This window comes from Pseudophryne corroboree, chromosome 2 (genome assembly GCF_028390025.1).
Source record: "Pseudophryne corroboree isolate aPseCor3 chromosome 2, aPseCor3.hap2, whole genome shotgun sequence".
Classification (NCBI taxonomy): domain Eukaryota; kingdom Metazoa; phylum Chordata; class Amphibia; order Anura; family Myobatrachidae; genus Pseudophryne; species Pseudophryne corroboree.
Genome location: NC_086445.1, coordinates 83460908 through 83480792, shown reverse-complemented (window position 1 = coordinate 83480792; position 19885 = coordinate 83460908). Strand labels below are relative to the sequence as shown.

At 48.2% G+C, this 19885-nt stretch overlaps 1 protein-coding gene across 5 annotated transcripts in view; it reads left to right on the top strand.

The window, feature by feature from the left end:
- Positions 1-19885, top strand: part of FAM76B (family with sequence similarity 76 member B) — a 105584-nt gene that overhangs the window by 4623 nt on the left and 81076 nt on the right. For all 5 annotated transcript variants that reach the window (XR_010202187.1, XM_063951482.1, XM_063951483.1 and 2 more), the window contains exons 2-3: positions 7339-7403; positions 8799-8853. Coding sequence is in view for 4 of the 5 variants with exons in the window: in XM_063951480.1 (XP_063807550.1) it covers positions 7339-7403; positions 8799-8853 (120 nt within the window). In the remaining variant the exon portion in view is untranslated. The remainder of the gene's footprint in view (positions 1-7338; positions 7404-8798; positions 8854-19885) is intronic.

Genomic DNA, 19885 nt, shown 5'->3' with positions numbered 1-19885 from the left:
ACCAGGGCCTATAGTCACTGCCTTACATTATATTACCCGGTACAGTGTGCCCTGATCCCCCATTATACTAGGGCTAATAGTCACTGCCTTACATTATATTACCCGGTACAGTGTGCCCTGATCCCCCATTATACCAGGGCTAATAGTCACTACCTTACATTATATTACCTGGTACAGTGTGTCCTGATCCCCCATTAGACCAGGGCCTATAGTCACTACCTTACATTATATTACCCGGTACAGTGTGCCCTGATCCCCTATTAGACCAGGGCCTATAGTCACTGCCTTACATTATATTACCCGGTACAGTGTGTCCTGATCCCCCATTATACCAGGGCCTATAGTCACTACCTTACATTATATTACCCGGTACATTGTGCCCTGATCCCCTATTAGACCAGGGCCTATAGTCACTGCCTTACATTATATTACCCGGTACAGTGTGTCCTGATCCCCCATTACACCAGGGCTAATAGTCACTGCCTTACATTATATTACCCGGTACAGTGTGTCCTGATCCCCCATTATACCAGGGCCTATAGTCACTGCCTTACATTATATTACCCGGTACAGTGTGCCCTGATCCCCCATTATACCGGGGCTAATAGTCACTGCCTTACATTATATTACCTGGTACAGTGTGTCCTGATCCCCCATTACACCAGGGCTAATAGTCACTGCCTTACATTATATTACCCAGTACAGTGTGCGCTGATCCCCCATTATACCAGGGCCTATAGTCACTGCCTTACATTATATTACCCGGTACAGTGTGCCCTGATCCCCCATTATACCAGGGCTAATAGTCACTGCCTTACATTATATTACCCGGTACAGTGTGCCCTGATCCCCCATTATACCAGGGCCTATAGTCACTGCCTTACATTATATTACCCGGTACAGTGTGCACTGATCCCCCATTTTCTCTATCGTCCTAGTGGATGCTGGGGTTCCTGAAAGGACCATGGGGAATAGCGGCTCCGCAGGAGACAGGGCACAAAAGTAAAGCTTTCCGATCAGGTGGTGTGCACTGGCTCCTCCCCCTATGACCCTCCTCCAAGCCAGTTAGATTTTTGTGCCCGGCCGAGAAGGGTGCAATCTAGGTGGCTCTCCTAAAGAGCTGCTTAGAAAAGTTTAGCTTAGGTTTTTTATTTTACAGTGAGTCCTGCTGGCAACAGGATCACTGCAACGAGGGACTTAGGGGAGAAGAAGTGAACTCACCTGCGTGCAGGATGGATTGGCTTCTTGGCTACTGGACATCAGCTCCAGAGGGACGATCACAGGTACAGCCTGGATGGTCACCGGAGCCTTGCCGCCGGCCCCCTTGCAGATGCTGAAGTAAGAAGAGGTCCAGAATCGGCGGCAGAAGACTCCTCAGTCTTCTAAAGGTAGCGCACAGCACTGCAGCTGTGCGCCATTTTCCTCTCAGCACACTTCACACGGCAGTCACTGAGGGTGCAGGGCGCTGGGAGGGGGGCGCCCTGGGAGGCAAATGAATACCTATTTTGGCTAAAAATACCTCACATATAGCCTCCGGAGGCTATATGGAGATATTTAACCCCTGCCAGAATCCGTTAAGAGCGGGAGACGAGGCCGCCGAAAAAGGGGCGGGGCCTATCTCCTCAGCACACAGCGCCATTTTCCCTCACAGAAAGGCTGGAGGGAAGGCTCCCAGGCTCTCCCCTGCACTGCACTACAGAAACAGGGTTAAAACAGAGAGGGGGGGCACTAATTTGGCGTTAGAAATATATAAAAAAGATGCTATAAGGGAAAACACTTATATAAGGTTGTCCCTATATAATTATAGCGTTTTTGGTGTGTGCTGGTAAACTCTCCCTCTGTCTCTCCAAAGGGCTAGTGGGTCCTGTCCTCTATCAGAGCATTCCCTGTGTGTGTGCTGTGTGTCGGTACGTGTGTGTCGACATGTATGAGGACGATGTTGGTGAGGAGGCGGAGCAATTGCCTGTAATGGTGATGTCACTCTCTAGGGAGTCGACACCGGAATGGATGGCTTATTTAGGGAATTACGTGATAATGTCAACACGCTGCAAGGTCGGTTGACGACATGAGACGGCCGACAAACAATTAGTACCGGTCCAGACGTCTCAAAAACACCGTCAGGGGTTTTAAAACGCCCGTTTACTTTAGTCGGTCGACACAGACACAGACAGGGACACTGAATCCAGTGTCGACGGTGAATAAACAAACGTATTCCTTATTAGGGCCACACGTTAAAGGCAATGAAGGAGGTGTTACATATTTCTGATACTACAAGTACCACAAAAGAGGGTATTATGTGGGAGGTGAAAAAACTACCGTAGTTTTTCCTGAATCAGATAAATTAAATAAAGTGTGTGATGATGCGTGGGTTCCCCCCGATAGAAAATTATGGGCGGTATACCCTTTCCCGCCAGAAGTTAGGGCGCGTTGGGAAACACCCCTTAGGGTGGATAAGGCGCTCACACGCTTATCAAAACTAGTGGCGGTACCGTCTATAGATAGGGCCGTCCTCAAGGACCAGCTGACAGGAGGCTGGAAAATATCATAAAAAGTATATACACACATACTGGTGTTATACTGCGACCAGCGATCGCCTCAGCCTGGATGTGCAGAGCTGGGGTGGCTTGGTCGGATTCCCTGACTAAAAATATTGATACCCTTGACAGGGACAGTATTTTATTGACTATAGAGCATTTAAAGGATGCATTTCTATATATGCGAGATGCACAGAGGGATATTTGCACTCTGGCATCAAGAGTAAATGCGATGTCCATATCTGCCAGAAGATGTTATGGACACGACAGTGGTCAGGTGATGCAGATTCCAAACGGCACAAAGGTGTATTGCCGTATAAAGGAAGAGGAGTTATTTGGGGTCGGTCCATCGGACCTGGTGGCCACGGCAACTGCTGGAAAATCCGCCGTTTTTACCCTAAGTCACATCTCTGCAGAAAAAGACACCGTCTTTTCAGCCATCAGTCCTTTCGTCCCTATAAGATCATATCTGCCCAGGGATAGAGGAAAGGGAAGAAGACTGCAGCAGGCAGCCCATTCCCAGGAACAGAAGCGTTCCACCGCTTCTGACAAGTTCTCAGCATGGCGCTGAGACCGTACAGGACCCCTGGATCCTACAAGTAGTATCCCAGGGGTACAGATTGGAATGTCGAGACGTTTCCCCTTCGCAGGCTCCTGAAGTCTGTTTTACCAAGGTCTCCCTCCGACAAGGAGGCAGTATGGGAAAAAATTCACAAGCTGTATTCCCAGCAGGTGATAATTAAATTACCCCTCCTACTACAAGAAAAGGGGTATTATTCCACACTATATTGTGGTACTGAAGCCAGAAGGCTAGGTGAGACTTATTCTAAAAAAATTTTTGAACACTTACAAAGGTTCAAATCAAGATGGAGTCACTCAGAGCAGTGATAACGAACCAGGAAGAAGGGGACTATATAGTGTCCCGGGACATCAGGGATGCTTACCTCTATGTCCCAAATTTGCCCTTCTCACTAAGGGTACCTCAGGTTCGTGGTGCAGAACTGTCACCATCAGTTTCAGACGCTGCCGTTTGGATTGTCCACGGCACCCCGGGTCTTTACCAAGGTAATGGCCGAAATGATGATTCTTCTTCGAAGAAAAGGCGTCTTAATTATCCCTTACTTGGACGATCTCCTGATAAGGGCATAGTCCAGGGAACAGTTGGAGGTCGGAGTAGCACTATCTCGGATACTGCTACAACAGCACGGGTGGATTCTAAATATTCCAAAATCGCAGCTGATCCCGACGACACGTCTGCTGTGCCTAGGGATGATTCTGGACACAGTCCAGAAAAAGGTGTTTCTCCCGGAAGAGAAAGCCAGGGAGTTATCCGAGCTAGTCAGGAACCTCCTAAAAACAGTGCATCATTGCACAAGGGTCCTGGTAAAAATGGTGGCTTCCTACGAAGCAATTCCATTCGGCAGATTTCACGCAAGAACTTTTCAGTGGGCTCTGCTGGACAAATGGTCCGGATCGCATCTTCAGATGCATCAGCGGATAACCCTATATCCAAGGACAGGGGTGTCTCTCCTGTGGTGGTTATAGAGTGCTCATCTTCTAGAGGGCCGCAGATTCGGCATTCAGGATTGGATGCTGGTGACCACGGAGCCCAGCCCGAGAGGCTGGGGAGCAGTCACACAAGGAAAAAATTTCCAGGGAGTGTGATCAAGTCTGGAGACTTTTCTCCACATAAATATACTGGAGCTAAGGGTAAATTTATAATGCTCTAAGCTTAGCAAGACCTCTGCTTCAAGGTCAGCCGGTATTGATCCAGTGGGAAAAACATCACGGCAGTCGCCCACGTAAACAGACAGGGCGACACAAGAAGCAGGAGGGCAATGGCAAAAACTGCAAGGACTTTTCGCTGGGCGGAAAATCATGTGATAGCACTGTCAGCAGTGTTTCATCCCGGGAATGGAAACTGGGAAGCAGACTTCCTCAGCAGGCACGACCTCCACCCGGGAGAGTGGAAACTTCATCGGGAAGTTTTTTCCACATGATTGTAAACCGTTGGGAAATACCAAAGGTGGACATGATGGCGTCCCGTCTGAACAAAAAACGGGACAGGTATTGCGCCAGGTCAAGAGACCCTCAGGCAATAGCTGTGGACGTTCTGGTAACACCGTGGGTGTACCAGTCGGTGTATGTGTTCCCTCCTCTGCTTCTCATACCTAAGGTGCTGAGAATTATAAGACGTAGAGGAGTAAGAACTATACTCATGGCTCCGGATTGGCCAAGAAGGACTTGGTACCCGGAACTTCAAGAGATGCTTACAGAGGTCTTATGGCCTCTGCCGCTAAGAAGGGACTTGCTTCAGCAAGTACCATGTCTGTTCCAAGACTTACCGCAGCTGCGTTTGTCGGCATGGCGGTGGAAAGCCGGATCCTAAGGGAAAAAGGCATTCCGGAAGAGGTCATTCCTACCCTGGTCAAAGCCAGAAAGGAGGTGACCGCACAACATTATCACCACATGTGGCGAAAATATGTTGCGTGGTGTGAGGCCAGGAAGGCCCCACAAAGAAATTTCAACTCGGTCGTTTCCTGCATTTCCTGCAAACAGGAGTGTCTATGGGCCTCAAATTGGGGTCCATTAAGGTTCAAATTTCGGCCCTGTCGATTTTCTTCCAGAAAGAATTGGCTTCAGTTCCTGAAGTCCAGAAGTTTGTCGAGGGAGTATTGCATATACAACCCCCTTTTGTGCCTCCAGTGGCACTGTGGGATCTCAACGTAGTTCTGGGATTCCTCAAATCACATTGGTTTAAAACCAGTCAAATCTGTGGATTTGAAGCATCTCACATGAAAAGTGACCATGCTCTTGGCCCTGGCCTGGACCAGGCGAGTGTCAAATTGGTGTTTTTTTCTCAAAAAAGCCCATATCTGTTTGTCCATTCGGACAGGGCAGAGCTGCGGACTCGTCCCCAGTTCTCTCCCTAAGGTGGTGTCAGTGTTTCACCTGAACCAGCTTATTGTGGTGCCTTGCACCTACTAGGGACTTGGAGGACTCCAAGTTGCTAGATGTTGTCAGGGCCCTGAAAATATGTTCCAGGACGGCTGGAGTCAGGAAAACTGACTTGCTGTTATCCTGTATGCACCCAACAAACTGGGTGCTCTTGCTTCTAAGCAGACTACTGCTAGTTGGATGTGTAATACAATTCAGCTTGCACATTCTGTGGCAGGCCTGCCACAGCCAAAATATGTAAATGCCCATTCCACAAGGAAGGTGGGCTCATCTTGGGCGGCTGCCCGAGGGGTCTCGGCTTTACAACCTTGCCGAGCAGCTACTTGGTCAGGGGCAAACACGTTTGCTAAATTCTACAAATTTGATACCCTGGCTAAGGAGGACCTGGAGTTCTCTCATTCGGTGCTGCAGAGTCATCCGCACTCTCCCGCCCGTTTGGGAGCTTTGGTATAATCCCCATGGTCCTTTCAGGAACCCCAGCATCCACTAGGACGATAGAGAAAATAAGAATTTACTTACCGATAATTCTATTTCTCGGAGTCCGTAGTGGATGCTGGGCGCCCATCCCAAGTGCGGATTATCTGCAATACTTGTACATAGTTACAAAAATCGGGTTATTATTGTTGTGAGCCATCTTTTCAGAGGCTCCGCTGTTATCATACTGTTAACTGGGTTTAGATCACAAGTTGTACGGTGTGATTGGTGTGGCTGGTATGAGTCTTACCCGGGATTCAAAATTCCTCCCTTATTGTGTACGCTCGTCCGGGCACAGTACCTAACTGGCTTGGAGGAGGGTCATAGGGGGAGGAGCCAGTGCACACCACCTGATCGGAAAGCTTTACTTTTGTGCCCTGTCTCCTGCGGAGCCGCTATTCCCCATGGTCCTTTCAGGAACCCCAGCATCCACTACGGACTCCGAGAAATAGAATTATCGGTAAGTAAATTCTTATTATACTAGGGCTAATAGTCACTGCCTTACATTATATTACCCGGTACAGTGTGTCCTGACCCCCCCATTATACCAGGGCCTATAGTCACTACCTTACATTATATTACCCGGTACAGTGTGTCCTGACCCCCCCCCCCCCCCATTATACCAGGACTAATAGTCACTGCCTTACATTATATTACCCGGTACTGTGTGCCCTGACCCCCCCCCCCCCCCCCCCCCCCTTTCCCCCCATTATGCCAAGACTAATAGTCACTTTACATTATTTTACCCAGTATAGTGCGCCGTGATCCCCCATTATACCCCTATGTGCCCGGTGTAGTAGTCACTATCACCGTAGTATGGTTTATTACCTGGTACAGTGTGCAATAATACCCTGTCATACTCCCTGTGCCCGATGTAGTAGTCACTATCCAGTAGTATACATAGTATGGCATATTACCCAGTATAGTGTGCTGGGTAATCTGTTATCTCTCTCCCCCCCCCGAACTGTGTGGTGCTGTAGGTACAGTTTATTGGTAAACCCAAAATGGTAGTTGTCAGTGCCCAATCCTCACCCATGTAACGTTAGACGTATGATTTCAGTGTGCTGTGATATCCTGACGGGAGCGTCATGTATTGTATTTCTGCAGTACTCTGCGCACCTTTTATTAGTGCTGAAAACTGACTGATCTGTCCTGCATTGTAATTGCTGAGGTTTGGCGCAGAATCCTATCACATATGCTTTGTAGCTAATTGGTTAGTTATTTCCATGTAGCACATTTATATAGCAGAGCAGCCGGCATATAGAAAAACGCAGATTGTGAAATTGCGTTATTTTGTTATAAATGTAAATGCATCATGAAGAAAAAAGTTTTGTGCGATACTAATAATGACCTTTTTGCTTTGTGTTAAAAGGAATGTAGAATCGCTCATCCTATGGTAAAGTGCACATATTGCAGATCCGAGTTTCAGCAGGAGAGGTAAGGCTCTAAGTGTTATACACAAAAGGTAAATGGTGATTATACAGTTAGGTTTTTAAATTAAGGCCGGTATCCAATTAGCCGCTGTAAATTACCACAGCTTATTTGCGTGCTTGCAGCTATCCTGTTAGCCACGATGCCATCAGGAATCAAAACCAAATCCCCAATAAGTAACCTTTTTCCGGTGATAGCTGATGCCAAAATACATAGGTCGACGGCTTTTTGCGGACCCTATGTATCTTCGTGTGGCAAAAACGGGCTAATAATTGGGTAGCTCGATAAAGCCATCGTGCAAAAAACACCTTTAAAATATTAGTGCGGCTAATAGGGTACCTCCCCCTAGTTTTTTTTTTTTTTATGTGATAAAAAAAGATTTGCACCAGGTTTGCCTTTGCACCAGTGCATTGGCTATCTGGTGCCCAGGATTTCTGCTCCTAAATTTTGGGTGCAGGGAAGGGGCATTAACTACCAGCGTTTTAGAAAGCAGGGGCGTATCACCTCCCATATTCTAGGTACGCAAGGCCAGTGGCTACATCCTCGGACACATCTTTACTGGCTGACCCCAACTGTGTGGAAATACTGGTTACTGATACACCCTCCTTTTCTGTAAAAGCTGCCTGTCACTGCTCCCAGACGCCAGCAGCATGCTGCAGCGATAAGGGCACCGCAAGCGACTTTACACTCCGGATCCACAAATGCGCAGTGAAGTTACAATAAAGCATCTGAGATGTTTATAAACTTGACGATAATGTACATCTCTGAATCACGAAGCCACGTGATCATCTGCCCACCTATGGACTAACCTTGCTACTTATTCTTAGTGATGTGATCAGTCTCCAGTATTGCCATACACAGACCAGTGGCGTGTTTGGCAACACCCTAGGGCAGTGTTTCCCAACCTCGGTCCTCAAGGCACACTAACAGTCCTGGTTTTAGTGATATCCAGGCTTGAGCACAAGTGACTTAATTAGTACCTCAGTTATTTTGATTTAACCACCTGAGCTGCAGCCTGGATATCACTAAAACCTGCACTGTTGGTGTGCCTTGAGGACCGTGGTTGGGAATGCCTGCCCTAGGGTAATCAAATATATATAGTTTTCGGGCTTCTCACCGACCGTATTATGTGTTTAACTTTAAAAACTAGCCACCTACCAAAGTTTATATACATTTTACAGCATGTCTGATACAGGTGCCCAGGAAAATCTGCGATGTTGGGCTACTGTAATATACAGTAGTGTGTGCATCTGCACTGCACGCTGCAACGTAACATTGCTGAGGATTGGAACACCCCCTAAATTCTGTTATGGCTTCTATGTACCGCCCACATGTTCATAAGTAGTTTATTCCTCTTATACATGCTTACACTGACTTGTTCTTTATATTTGTTTTCTCTAGTAAAACGAACACGATATGTAAGAAATGTGCCCAAAATGTTAAGCAGTTTGGAACCGTAAGTAAACATGTCCATTGTGTACATGGAACTGTGGGCATGGGTAGCCTGCTTTGGTCAGAGGGTAGTGTAACATATTAGTATAATCTCTACTTAACATTGAACTATATAGCATTGATTAATGAGCCAGATCTCCTACAGTTAGTGCCCACACAGTGATTACTGGATTGTCACCTGTTCATTAACCCGGAAGTCTGAGTAATACCAGTATGTAACTACGGTAGTATCCAATTACCACGGCAAATTGACACCCCCGGGGCTACCCTATTTGCCCCGATGCTGGCACACTCTCAGGCAGGAGAGACCAAATCCCAGATAAGTATTTTTTCCACGATCACTGCCGCAAAAACTCATAGGTCTGCGGCTTTTTGCAGACCCTATGTGTTTTTGCGTGAAAAGGTAATTCTTTGCACTGACAAATGGACTATAATTGAATAATGACAATCAGGCAAAAAAATCGCGATAAAAGCCCGGTTTTGTTTCATTTTCTGTGTGAAAATGACTGCAGCTAATAGGACACCCCCCTTAAAGTTTACTGAGGCACAGTTCGTCAAACTGCCAGTTATCGTTACCTTTGGCTGATAGTTTTAAAATGGTAATATTAGGCGCTAAACCTGTATATGTAATTATAATTTTCTAAAATGTCAAGATAATGCGGATTGCACTAGTAACATGTATATCCTTTATGTTCACATGCTGTTATAACGTTTTAATTCCAACGTAATTGTAATCCAAATAAACTGACTGAGCTGCAACAAAGTAGTAAATATAGTTTATTTTATTCCTGACAAATTCACATGACCTTGAAAACCATGGGTAACTGCAGTTTGCAATGTTTAACCTCCAGTTTTGTTCTAAACTACTAGAGAAATATTTTCAAAGCCACGGAACCAGCTACAAAGCTACTGTGACCGTAATATAAGTGGTCGATGGGAGCATGTCACACTCCCAAAACCCTGTGTAGCGCAACAAATTTGTGCAGTCTGTGAAATGTGATCTCGTTGCCACGCATTACAAAGTGGATGTTGTGTGACTGTACTACTTTGTTCTTTTTATACAGGGGTGCGGAAACTTTGGCCCTCCAGCTATTGTTGAACTACACATACCAGCATGCCTTGTTACAGTTTTGCTATTTGGCCATGCTAAAACTGTTGCAAACCTTGCTGGGATGTGTAGTTCAACAACAGCTGGAGGGCCAAAGGTTCCCCATCCCTGCTTTTATACAAAGATAATAAAGTCAAGCCCCACTGTATTTTAACTAATGTGCCTGTGGTGGACGAACTGGTAAGATATACAAGAGGGACTTATACTAGCCTTAAACCTGCGCTATCACCGAGTTTTCTCTGACGTCCTAGTGGATGCTGGGAACTCCGAAAGGACCATGGGGAATAGCGGCTCCGCAGGAGACTGGGCACAACTAAAGAAAGCTTTTAGGTCACCTGGTGTGCACTGGCTCCTCCCACTATGACCCTCCTCCAAGCCTCAGTTAGATTTTGTGCCCGGCCGAGGTTGGATGCACACTAGGGGCTCTCCTGAGCTTCTAAAAAGAAAGTATATAATTAGGTTTTTTATTGTACAGTGAGACCTGCTGGCAACAGGCTCACTGCATCGAGGGACTAAGGGGAGAAGAAGCGAACCTACCTGCTTGCAGCTAGCTTGGGCTTCTTAGGCTACTGGACACCATTAGCTCCAGAGGGATCGACCGCATGGAACTGGCCTTGGTGTTCGGTCCCGGAGCCGCGCCGCCGTCCCCATTACAGAGCCAGAAGCAAGAAGAGGTCCGGAAAATCGGCGGCAGAAGACATCAGTCTTCACCAAGGTAGCGCACAGCACTGCAGCTGTGCGCCATTGCTCCTCATACACACTTCACACTCCGGTCACTGAGGGTGCAGGGCGCTAGGGGGGGGCGCCCTGAGCAGCAATAAAAACACCTTGGCTGGCAAAAATACCACAATATATAGCCCCAGAGGCTATATATGTGATAATTACCCCTGCCAGAATCCATAAAAAAGCGGGAGAAAAGTCCGCAAAAAAGGGGCGGAGCTATCTCCTTCAGCACACTGGCGCCATTTCTCCCTCACAGCTGCGCTGGAAGGAAGCTCCCTGGCTCTCCCCTGCAGTCTACACTACAGAAAAGGGTAAAAAGGAGAGGGGGGGCACTAAATTTAGGCGCAGTATATATAACAGCAGCTATAGGGGACATAATTCAGTTAGTCCCTGCATTATATAGCGCTCTGGTGTGTGCTGGCATACTCTCACTCTGTCTCCCCAAAGGGCTTTTGTGGGTCCTGTCCTCTGTTAGAGCATTCCCTGTGTGTGTGCGGTGTGTCGGTACGGCTGTGTCGACATGTTTGATGAGGATAATGATGTGGAGGCGGAGCAGATGCCTATAGAAGGGATGTCACCCCCTGCGGGGCAGACACCTGAGTGGATGGACTTATGGAAGGAATTGCGTGCACGTGTCGACTCCTTACACAAAAAATTTGACGACATGCCAAATGCGGGACAGCCGGCTTCCCAGCTCGTGCCTGTCCAGGCGTCTCAAAGGCCATCAGGGGCTCTAAAACGCCCGCTACCTCAGATGGCAGACGCGGATGTCGACACGGATACTGACACCAGTGTCGACGACGATGAGTCTAGTCTAATGTCCACTAAGGCCATTCGTTGCATGATTGAAGCAATGAAAGAGGTGTTACAAATTTCTGTTATAAACCCAGGTACCACTAAAAAGGGTATTATGTTTGGGGAGAAAAAACTACCCGTAGTTTTTCCCCCATCAGAAGAATTAAATGAAGTGTGTGAAGAAGCGTGGGCTTTCCCTGATAAAAGATTGGTAATCTCTAAGAAGTTACTAATGGCGTTCCCTTTCCCGCCAGAGGATAGGTCACGTTGGGAGACACCCCCTAGGGTGGATAAAGCGCTCACACGTTTGTCTAAAAAGGTGGCACTACCGTCTCCGGATACGGCCGCCCTCAAGGAACCTGCTGATAGAAAGCAGGAGGCGATCCTGAAGTCTGTATATACACACTCAGGCATTATACTTAGACCAGCTATTGCGTCAGCATGGATGTGCAGTGCTGCCGCTGCGTGGTCAGATTCCCTGTCAGAAAATATTGACACCCTAGACAGGGACACTATTCTGCTAACCATAGAGCATATAAAAGACTCAGTCTTATACATGAGATGCACAGAGGGAGATCTGCCGGCTGGCATCTAAAATAAGTGCATTGTCCATTTCTGCTAGGAGAGGCTTATGGACTCGCCAGTGGACAGGGGATGCAGATTCAAAAAGGCACATGGAAGTTTTGCCTTATAAGGGTGAGGAGTTATTTGGGGATGGTCTCTCGGACCTAGTTTCCACAGCAACTGCTGGGAAGTCAGCATTTTTACCCCATGTTCCCTCACAGCCTAAAAAGGCGCCGTTTTATCAGGTAGGCCGCCTCAAAAATTTCAGCGATCAGTGGGCTCGCTCACAGGTGGATCCCTGGATCCTGCAAATAGTATCTCAAGGGTACAAACTGGAATTCGAGGCGTCTCCACCCCACCGGTTCCTAAAATCTGCCTTGCCGATTACTCCTTCAGACAGGGAGGCTGTGTTAGCGGCAATTCACAAGCTGTATTCCCAGCAGGTGATAATCAAGGTGCCCCTACTTCAACAAGGACGGGGTTACTATTCCACACTGTTTGTGGTACCGAAACCAGACGGTTCGGTGAGACCCATTTTAAATTTGAAATCCTTGAACACATACATAAAAAATTCAAGTTCAAGATGGAATCGCTCAGGGCGGTTATTGCAAGCCTGGACGAGGGGGATTACATGGTATCCCTGGACATCAAGGATGCTTACCTGCATGTCCCCATTTACTATCCTCACCAGGAGTACCTCAGATTTGTGGTACAGGATTGCCATTACCAATTCCAGACGCTGCCGTTTGGACTCTCCACGGCACCGAGGGTGTTTACCAAGGTAATGGCGGAAATGATGATACTCCTTCGAAGAAAGGGAGTTTTAATTATCCCGTACTTGGACGATCTCCTAATAAAGGCGAGGTCCAAGGAGCAGTTGTTGGTGGGAGTAGCACTATCTCAGGAGGTGCTACACCAGCACGGTTGGATTCTGAATATTCCAAAATCACAACTGGTTCCGACGACACGTCTACTGTTCCTGGGGATGGTTCTGGACACAGACCAGAAAAAAGTGTTTCTCCCGGAGGAGAAAGCCAAGGAGCTGTCATCTCTAGTCAGAGACCTCCTGAAACCAAAACAGGTATCGGTGCATCACTGCACGCGGGTCCTGGGAAAGATGGTGGCTTCTTACGAAGCAATTCCTTTCGGCAGGTTCCATGCCAGAATCTTTCAGTGGGACCTGTTGGACCAATGGTCCGGATCGCATCTTCAGATGCATCGCCTAATAACCCTGTCACCAAGAACCAGGGTGTCTCTGCTGTGGTGGCTGCAGAGTGCTCATCTTCTAGAGGGCCGCAGATTCGGCATACAGGACTGGGTCCTGGTGACCACGGATGCCAGCCTTCGAGGCTGGGGGGCAGTCACACAGGGAAGAAACTTCCAAGGACTATGGTCGAGTCAGGAGACTTTCCTACACATAAATATTCTGGAACTAAGGGCCATTTACAATGCCCTAAGTCAGGCAAAATCCCTGCTTCTACACCAGCCGGTACTGATCCAGTCATACAACATCACGGCAGTCGCCCATGTAAATCGACAGGGCGGCACAAGAAGCAGGATGGCAATGGCAGAAGCCACAAGGATTCTCCGATGGGCGGAAAATCACGTACTAGCACTGTCAGCAGTGTTCATTCCGGGAGTGGACAACTGGGAAGCAGACTTTCTCAGCAGGCACGACCTCCACCCGGGAGAGTGGGGACTTCATCCAGAAGTCTTCACGCTGATTGTAAATCGATGGGAACGGCCACAGGTGGACATGATGGCGTCCCGCCTAAACAAAAAACTAGAGAGATATTGCGCCAGGACAAGGGACCCTCAGGCGATAGCTGTGGACGCTCTAGTGACACCGTGGGTGTACCAGTCAGTTTGTGTTCCCTCCTCTGCCTCTCATACCAAGGGTACTGAGAATAATAAGAAAACGAGGAGTAAGAACAATACTCGTGGTTCCGGATTGGCCAAGACGAGCGTGGTACCCGGAACTTCAAGAGATGATCTCAGAGGACCCATGGCCTGTGCCGCTCAGACAGGACCTGCTGCAGCAGGGGCCCTGTCTGTTCCAAGACTTACCGCGGCTGCTTTTGACGGCATGGCGGTTGAACGCCGGATCCTGAAGGAAAAGGGCATTCCGGAGGAAGTCATTCCTGCGCTGATTAAAGCCAGGAAAGCTGTAACTGCAAAGCATTATCACCGCATATGGCGGAAATATGTTGCTTGGTGTGAGGCCAAAAAGGCCCCAACAGAGGAATTTCAACTAGGTCGATTTCTGCATTTCCTACAAGCAGGAGTGACTATGGGCCTGAAATTAGGCTCCATTAAGGTACAGATCTCGGCTCTGTCGATTTTCTTCCAGAAAGAACTAGCTTCACTACCTGAAGTTCAGACGTTTGTGAAAGGAGTGCTGCATATTCAGCCCCCGTTTGTGCCTCCAGTGGCACCTTGGGATCTCAACGTGGTGTTGAGTTTCGTAAAATCACATTGGTTTGAGCCACTTAAAACCGTGGATCTAAAATATCTCACGTGGAAAGTGGTCATGTTATTGGCCTTGGCTTCAGCCAGGCGTGTGTCAGAATTGGCAGCTTTGTCATGTAAAAGCCCTTATCTGATTTTCCATGTGGATAGGGCGGAATTGAGGACTCGTCCCCAGTTTCTCCCTTAGGTGGTATCAGCTTTTCACTTGAACCAACCTATTGTGGTGCCTGCGGCTACTAGGGACTTGGAGGATTCCAAGTTGCTGGACGTAGTCAGGGCCTTGAAAATTTATGTTTCCAGGACGGCTAGAGTCAGGAAAACTGACTCGCTATTTATCCTGTATGCACCCAACAAACTGGGTGCTCCTGCTTCTAAGCAGACTATTGCTCGCTGGATTTGTAGCACAATTCAGCTGGCGCATTCTGCGGCTGGACTGCCGCATCCTAAATCAGTAAAAGCCCATTCCACAAGGAAGGTGGGCTCATCTTGGGCGGCTGTCCGAGGGGTCTCGGCTTTACAACTTTGCCGAGCTGCTTCTTGGTCAGGGGCAAACACGTTTGCAAAATTCTACAAATTTGATACCCTGGCTGAGGAGGACCTTGAGTTCTCTCATTCGGTGCTGCAGAGTCATCCGCACTCTCCCGCCCGTTTGGGAGCTTTGGTATAATCCCCATGGTCCTTTCGGAGTTCCCAGCATCCACTAGGACGTCAGAGAAAATAAGATTTTACTCACCGGTAAATCTATTTCTCGTAGTCCGTAGTTGATGCTGGGCGCCCATCCCAAGTGCGGATTGTCTGCAATACTTGTACATAGTTATTGTTAACTAAAGGGTTATTGTTGAGCCATCTGTTGAGAGGCTCAGTTGTTTTCATACTGTTAAACTGGGTATAGTATCACGAGTTATACGGTGTGGCTGGTAGGAGTCTTACCCGGGATTCAAAATCCTTCCTTATTATGTCAGCTCGTCCGGGCACAGTGTCCTAACTGAGGCTTGGAGGAGGGTCATAGTGGGAGGAGCCAGTGCACACCAGGTAACCTAAAAGCTTTCTTTAGTTGTGCCCAGTCACCTGCGGAGCCGCTATTCCCCATGGTCCTTTCGGAGTTCCCAGCATCCACTACGGACTACGAGAAATAGATTTACCGGTGAGTAAAATCTTATTATTGGAGCCTTATAGCCCCAAGGTCAGGGATTCTGAATACCGGAGTTGCGTGACTTTCTGGAGGGGGAGCCTATATGTTTATTTTAGTTTGCAATTAAAGACATTGCAGCCTCTTCTTGGTCCTCCAGCGGGTTCGGTGATTGAGGTCGGCAATCACTATGTCCATAGTTACTGTTTCTACATGAAAATGCCGGTGCCTGGATGTCGACACAAATGGAATGTTACTTAGAGCATTTTAACCGTGCAATGTTAAAACTTTACACTTGATGGTAATCAGCATCTTTAAAATGGGATCTAGTTGCCACACATTACAAAGTGGATGTTGTTTGGCATGCAATCATTTCTCCAGCTTTCCCCTCACTCCCGTCTTACAGCACCCACTACCAATGTAATGACTAATCACCATGCCTAAATTCCATACCTTGCTTTTAATAGTCACAAAGCTCTATTTCCATGGAGTAAGGAGGGAGACATGGGTGTGTGCGGGGCACTGGGTCCAGGGATCGCAAACCTTGCACCCATGTTCAATTACCTCTCCGGAGTCCCGCATTGGTGCTGCTGAAGTCGTCGCTCGGAAAATTTCAAATTTTCCCAGTGATTGGCACACAAGAACTAGAGATTTGCTGCCAGGAACATGGTCCCGCCATGTTTCCAGTGACCTGTGCATGCACAGTCCACTGTACCGCAGACAGGAGGTGATGCAGACTGCACGCCTCTCATACTCCGGTGTTGGATTTGCTCCTGACGCTGCGTGAGCTACCTGTGTTGTGTGGAGGAGATGTGGTGTGTGTGTGTGCAAGTCGCTTGCTGTAGCGACATACCATTAGATCTAGTTCTAGTTTCTCTAGCATCCATAAGAGAGATTGGGGAGATTAGTACGATGGGGTATAGATGGGGTCCAAAGGAGCCGGTGCACTTTAAATTTCTTCACTGGGTGTGCTGACTCCTCCCCTCTATGCCCCCTCCCACAGGCAGTTTAGAAAAAAAGTGCCCTAAGGAGATGATGCACATCTCTGCAGCTCCAGAGGTTTTTCTTCAATTTCTTTTAAATGTTTATTTTCAGTATGCTGGAATGGCATCAAACAGCTTGAACTAGCACTTGTGTGATGTTTTTAAGCAAATAGGAGACAATGCCAGTATAAAATGTCACTGTAGCTCAGGTGCCAATGGAGGGGGCGGGGCTACCACAGAGCAGTACCAGAGGCATTTTTGCGCATTCCTCTGCTTTAATGCAGCCGCAGACAGCACTCACAGCGCTTCCTGCCTCACAAGACATGCTGGGAAACTGGTACAGGGTGTAGCAAAGGGGAAGAGCTGCTATTGTACACTATCTGGGTCCTCTACAGAACAGACAATATTAGTGTTACTGTGATATAATTGGCTGTCAGCCTCACTGGGTCTGTGCAGCTAGGGGTGTGCTGGTGTCTCTCTGTGTTTCCTCTCACATACAGTAATGGCAGGCTTGAAAAGTATTACTGTCTGTGTGTATGTTCTTTTGCTTACTGTGAAACATGGGTAAACACAAGCTGTGCAGTGTATGTCACACTAGATTCTCTCAAGTATCATCTGATTCTGTTTCTTGTGAACAATGTAGCCAACCTTCACAAATCAGTGAAGTGGCTGGGGGAGAAGGTCCAGAGCCCTCCTGGCTAGGTTCTCTTAAAACTAGGATGACTGATATGTCATCCCAGCTCACTGCAAATGTACAGAATACTCAGGTACTACAACAGGCTGTTGCAGACTTAGCTGCTAGGGCAGATGTTACACAGCCCCCCCCCCCCCCCCCCCCCCCCCTTTTCATGCAGCACCACGGAAGCGTTGCCTTGCCTGCTCTACTCTGATTCAGATGAGGAAATACAGGAGGATGAGGAGGACTTGGATCCAGTTAGTGGGGATTCAGATTCTGCTCAGGGTATTGAACCCCCCCATTTTGGCTATAAGGGACGTGTTAAAGCTCCCTCTAGAGTCATTTTTCTTTTACACAAAACAAGCCTAATGTAATTTTCTGTGATTCTGCAGAGTAGGATGACTTCTTCAAATTAGCCTGGAAAAATCCAGACAAAAAATACCAAGTGTCAAACGAGTTTTTGCGCACTTTCCCATTTGCTCCTGAAGGTAGAAAATTTTGTGAAGAACCCCCGAGGGTTGATGTATCAGTCTCTCGACTGTCCCAAAAGGCAGAGCTGCGTGCACCGGTCTCTTTTACTGTAAAGGATCCTAGGGACAGAAAAATAAAGGCTATAGTCAAATCTATTTACATGGCAGCAGATGTATCGCAAAGGCCAGTCATAGCGGGTTGCTGGATAACCCATGCTATTCATTCATGAGCCACTCAAATTCAGGAGGGCATCTCTGGGGCTATGCATCTGGTCACTGCAGTGACCACCGTCCTAAGGCACATTCAGAACACTACATGCATCCTGTGTGATTCGCTCAAGAAGATGGGAATATTAATGCTAGGACTTCTGCCATGGCAATGTTTGTGCGCAGGGCTTTGTGGTTGCGTCAGTGAATAGCGGACGCAGAATCAAAGCGCAGTGTGGAATCCCTCCCCTTTTTTGGGGGGATGGCTCTTTGTGGTTGAGTTGGATTTGTGGATTTCCAAAGTAACTGCTGGGAAATCCACGTTTCTCCCCTCTGGGGCCCCGCCGTCTAGGCGTTCCTACCCGGGGCAGTCTGTTCAGTCCTTTCGGTCTAACAGATTTCGTTCTAGGGCCAGAGGTGCCTCCAATGCAAATAGACTGAGGCACCAGAGGTAAGTCAAAAAGACCTGCAACCACCGGTTCTAAGGAACAGAGCACCAGTTCTGCTTCCACTAAGTCCTCAGCATGACTGTGACCACCCACCCCGAGGAGATCTCGAGGTGGGAGCCAGACTGTGTCACTTTAGCCGCATCTGGGAAAGCTCCTGCCAGGATACCTGGGTAAGTGACCTAATTGCTCAGGGCTACAAGCTGGAGTTCGACGGTGCGCCTCCCCAACGATTTTTCAAATCAAGCTTACCAGCTTTGGAGGATATGCAGGTTACGTTGCAACAGGCCATCCGAAAGTTGGTCCAGTCCCACGTCATTGTCCCAGTACCGATACAACAACGAGGCAGGGGTTATTACTCCAACCTGTTTGTGGTTCCGAAGCCGGACGGCTCGGTACGGCCCATTTCTCTGACGTCCTAGTGGATGCTGGGAACTCCGTAAGGACCATGGGGAATAGCGGCTCCGCAGGAGACTGGGCACAAAAGTAAAAGCTTTAGGACTACCTGGTGTGCACTGGCTCCTCCCCCTATGACCCTCCTCCAAGCCTCAGTTAGATTTTTGTGCCCGGCCGAGAAGGGTGCACACTAGGGGCTCTCCTGAGCTTCTTAGTGAAAAGTTTAGTTTTAGGTTTTTTATTTTCAGTGAGACCTGCTGGCAACAGGCTCCCTGCATCGAGGGACTAAGGGGAGAAGAAGCGAACTCACCTGCGTGCAGAGTGGATTGGGCTTCTTAGGCTACTGGATACCATTAGCTCCAGAGGGACCGAACACAGGCCCAGCCTCGGAGCTCGGTCCCGGAGCCGCGCCGCCGGCCCCCTTACAGAGCCAGAAGCAAGAAAAGGTCCGGAAAAATCGGCGGCAGAAGACATCAGTCTTCAACAAGGTAGCGCACAGCACTGCAGCTGTGCGCCATTGTTACTCAGGCACACTTCACACTCCGGTCACTGAGGGTGCAGGGCGCTAGGGGGGGGCGCCCTGAGCAGCAATGTAAAACACCTTGGCTGGCATAAATACACCACATATAACCCCCAGGGCTATATGGGTGTATTTTAACCCCTGCCAGAACTCACCTAAAAAGCGGGAGAAAAGGCCGCCGAGAAGGGGGCGGAGCCTATCTCCTCAGCACACGGGCGCCATTTTCCATCACAGCTCCGCTGGAAGGACGTCTCCCTGACTCTCCCCTGCAGTCCTGCACTACAGAAAAGGGTAAAAAAGAGAGGGGGGCACTAATTTGGCGCAGTAGTTTATACTAACAGCAGCTATAAAGGGAAAAACACAATTTATAGTGGTATTCCTGTATATATATATATATATATATATATAGCGCTCTGGTGTGTGCTGGCATACTCTCCCTCTGTCTCCCCAAAGGGCTAGTGGGGTCCTGTCCTCTATCAGAGCATTCCCTGTGTGTGTGCGGTGTGTCAGTACGATTGTGTCGACATGTTTGAGGAGGAAAATGAGATGG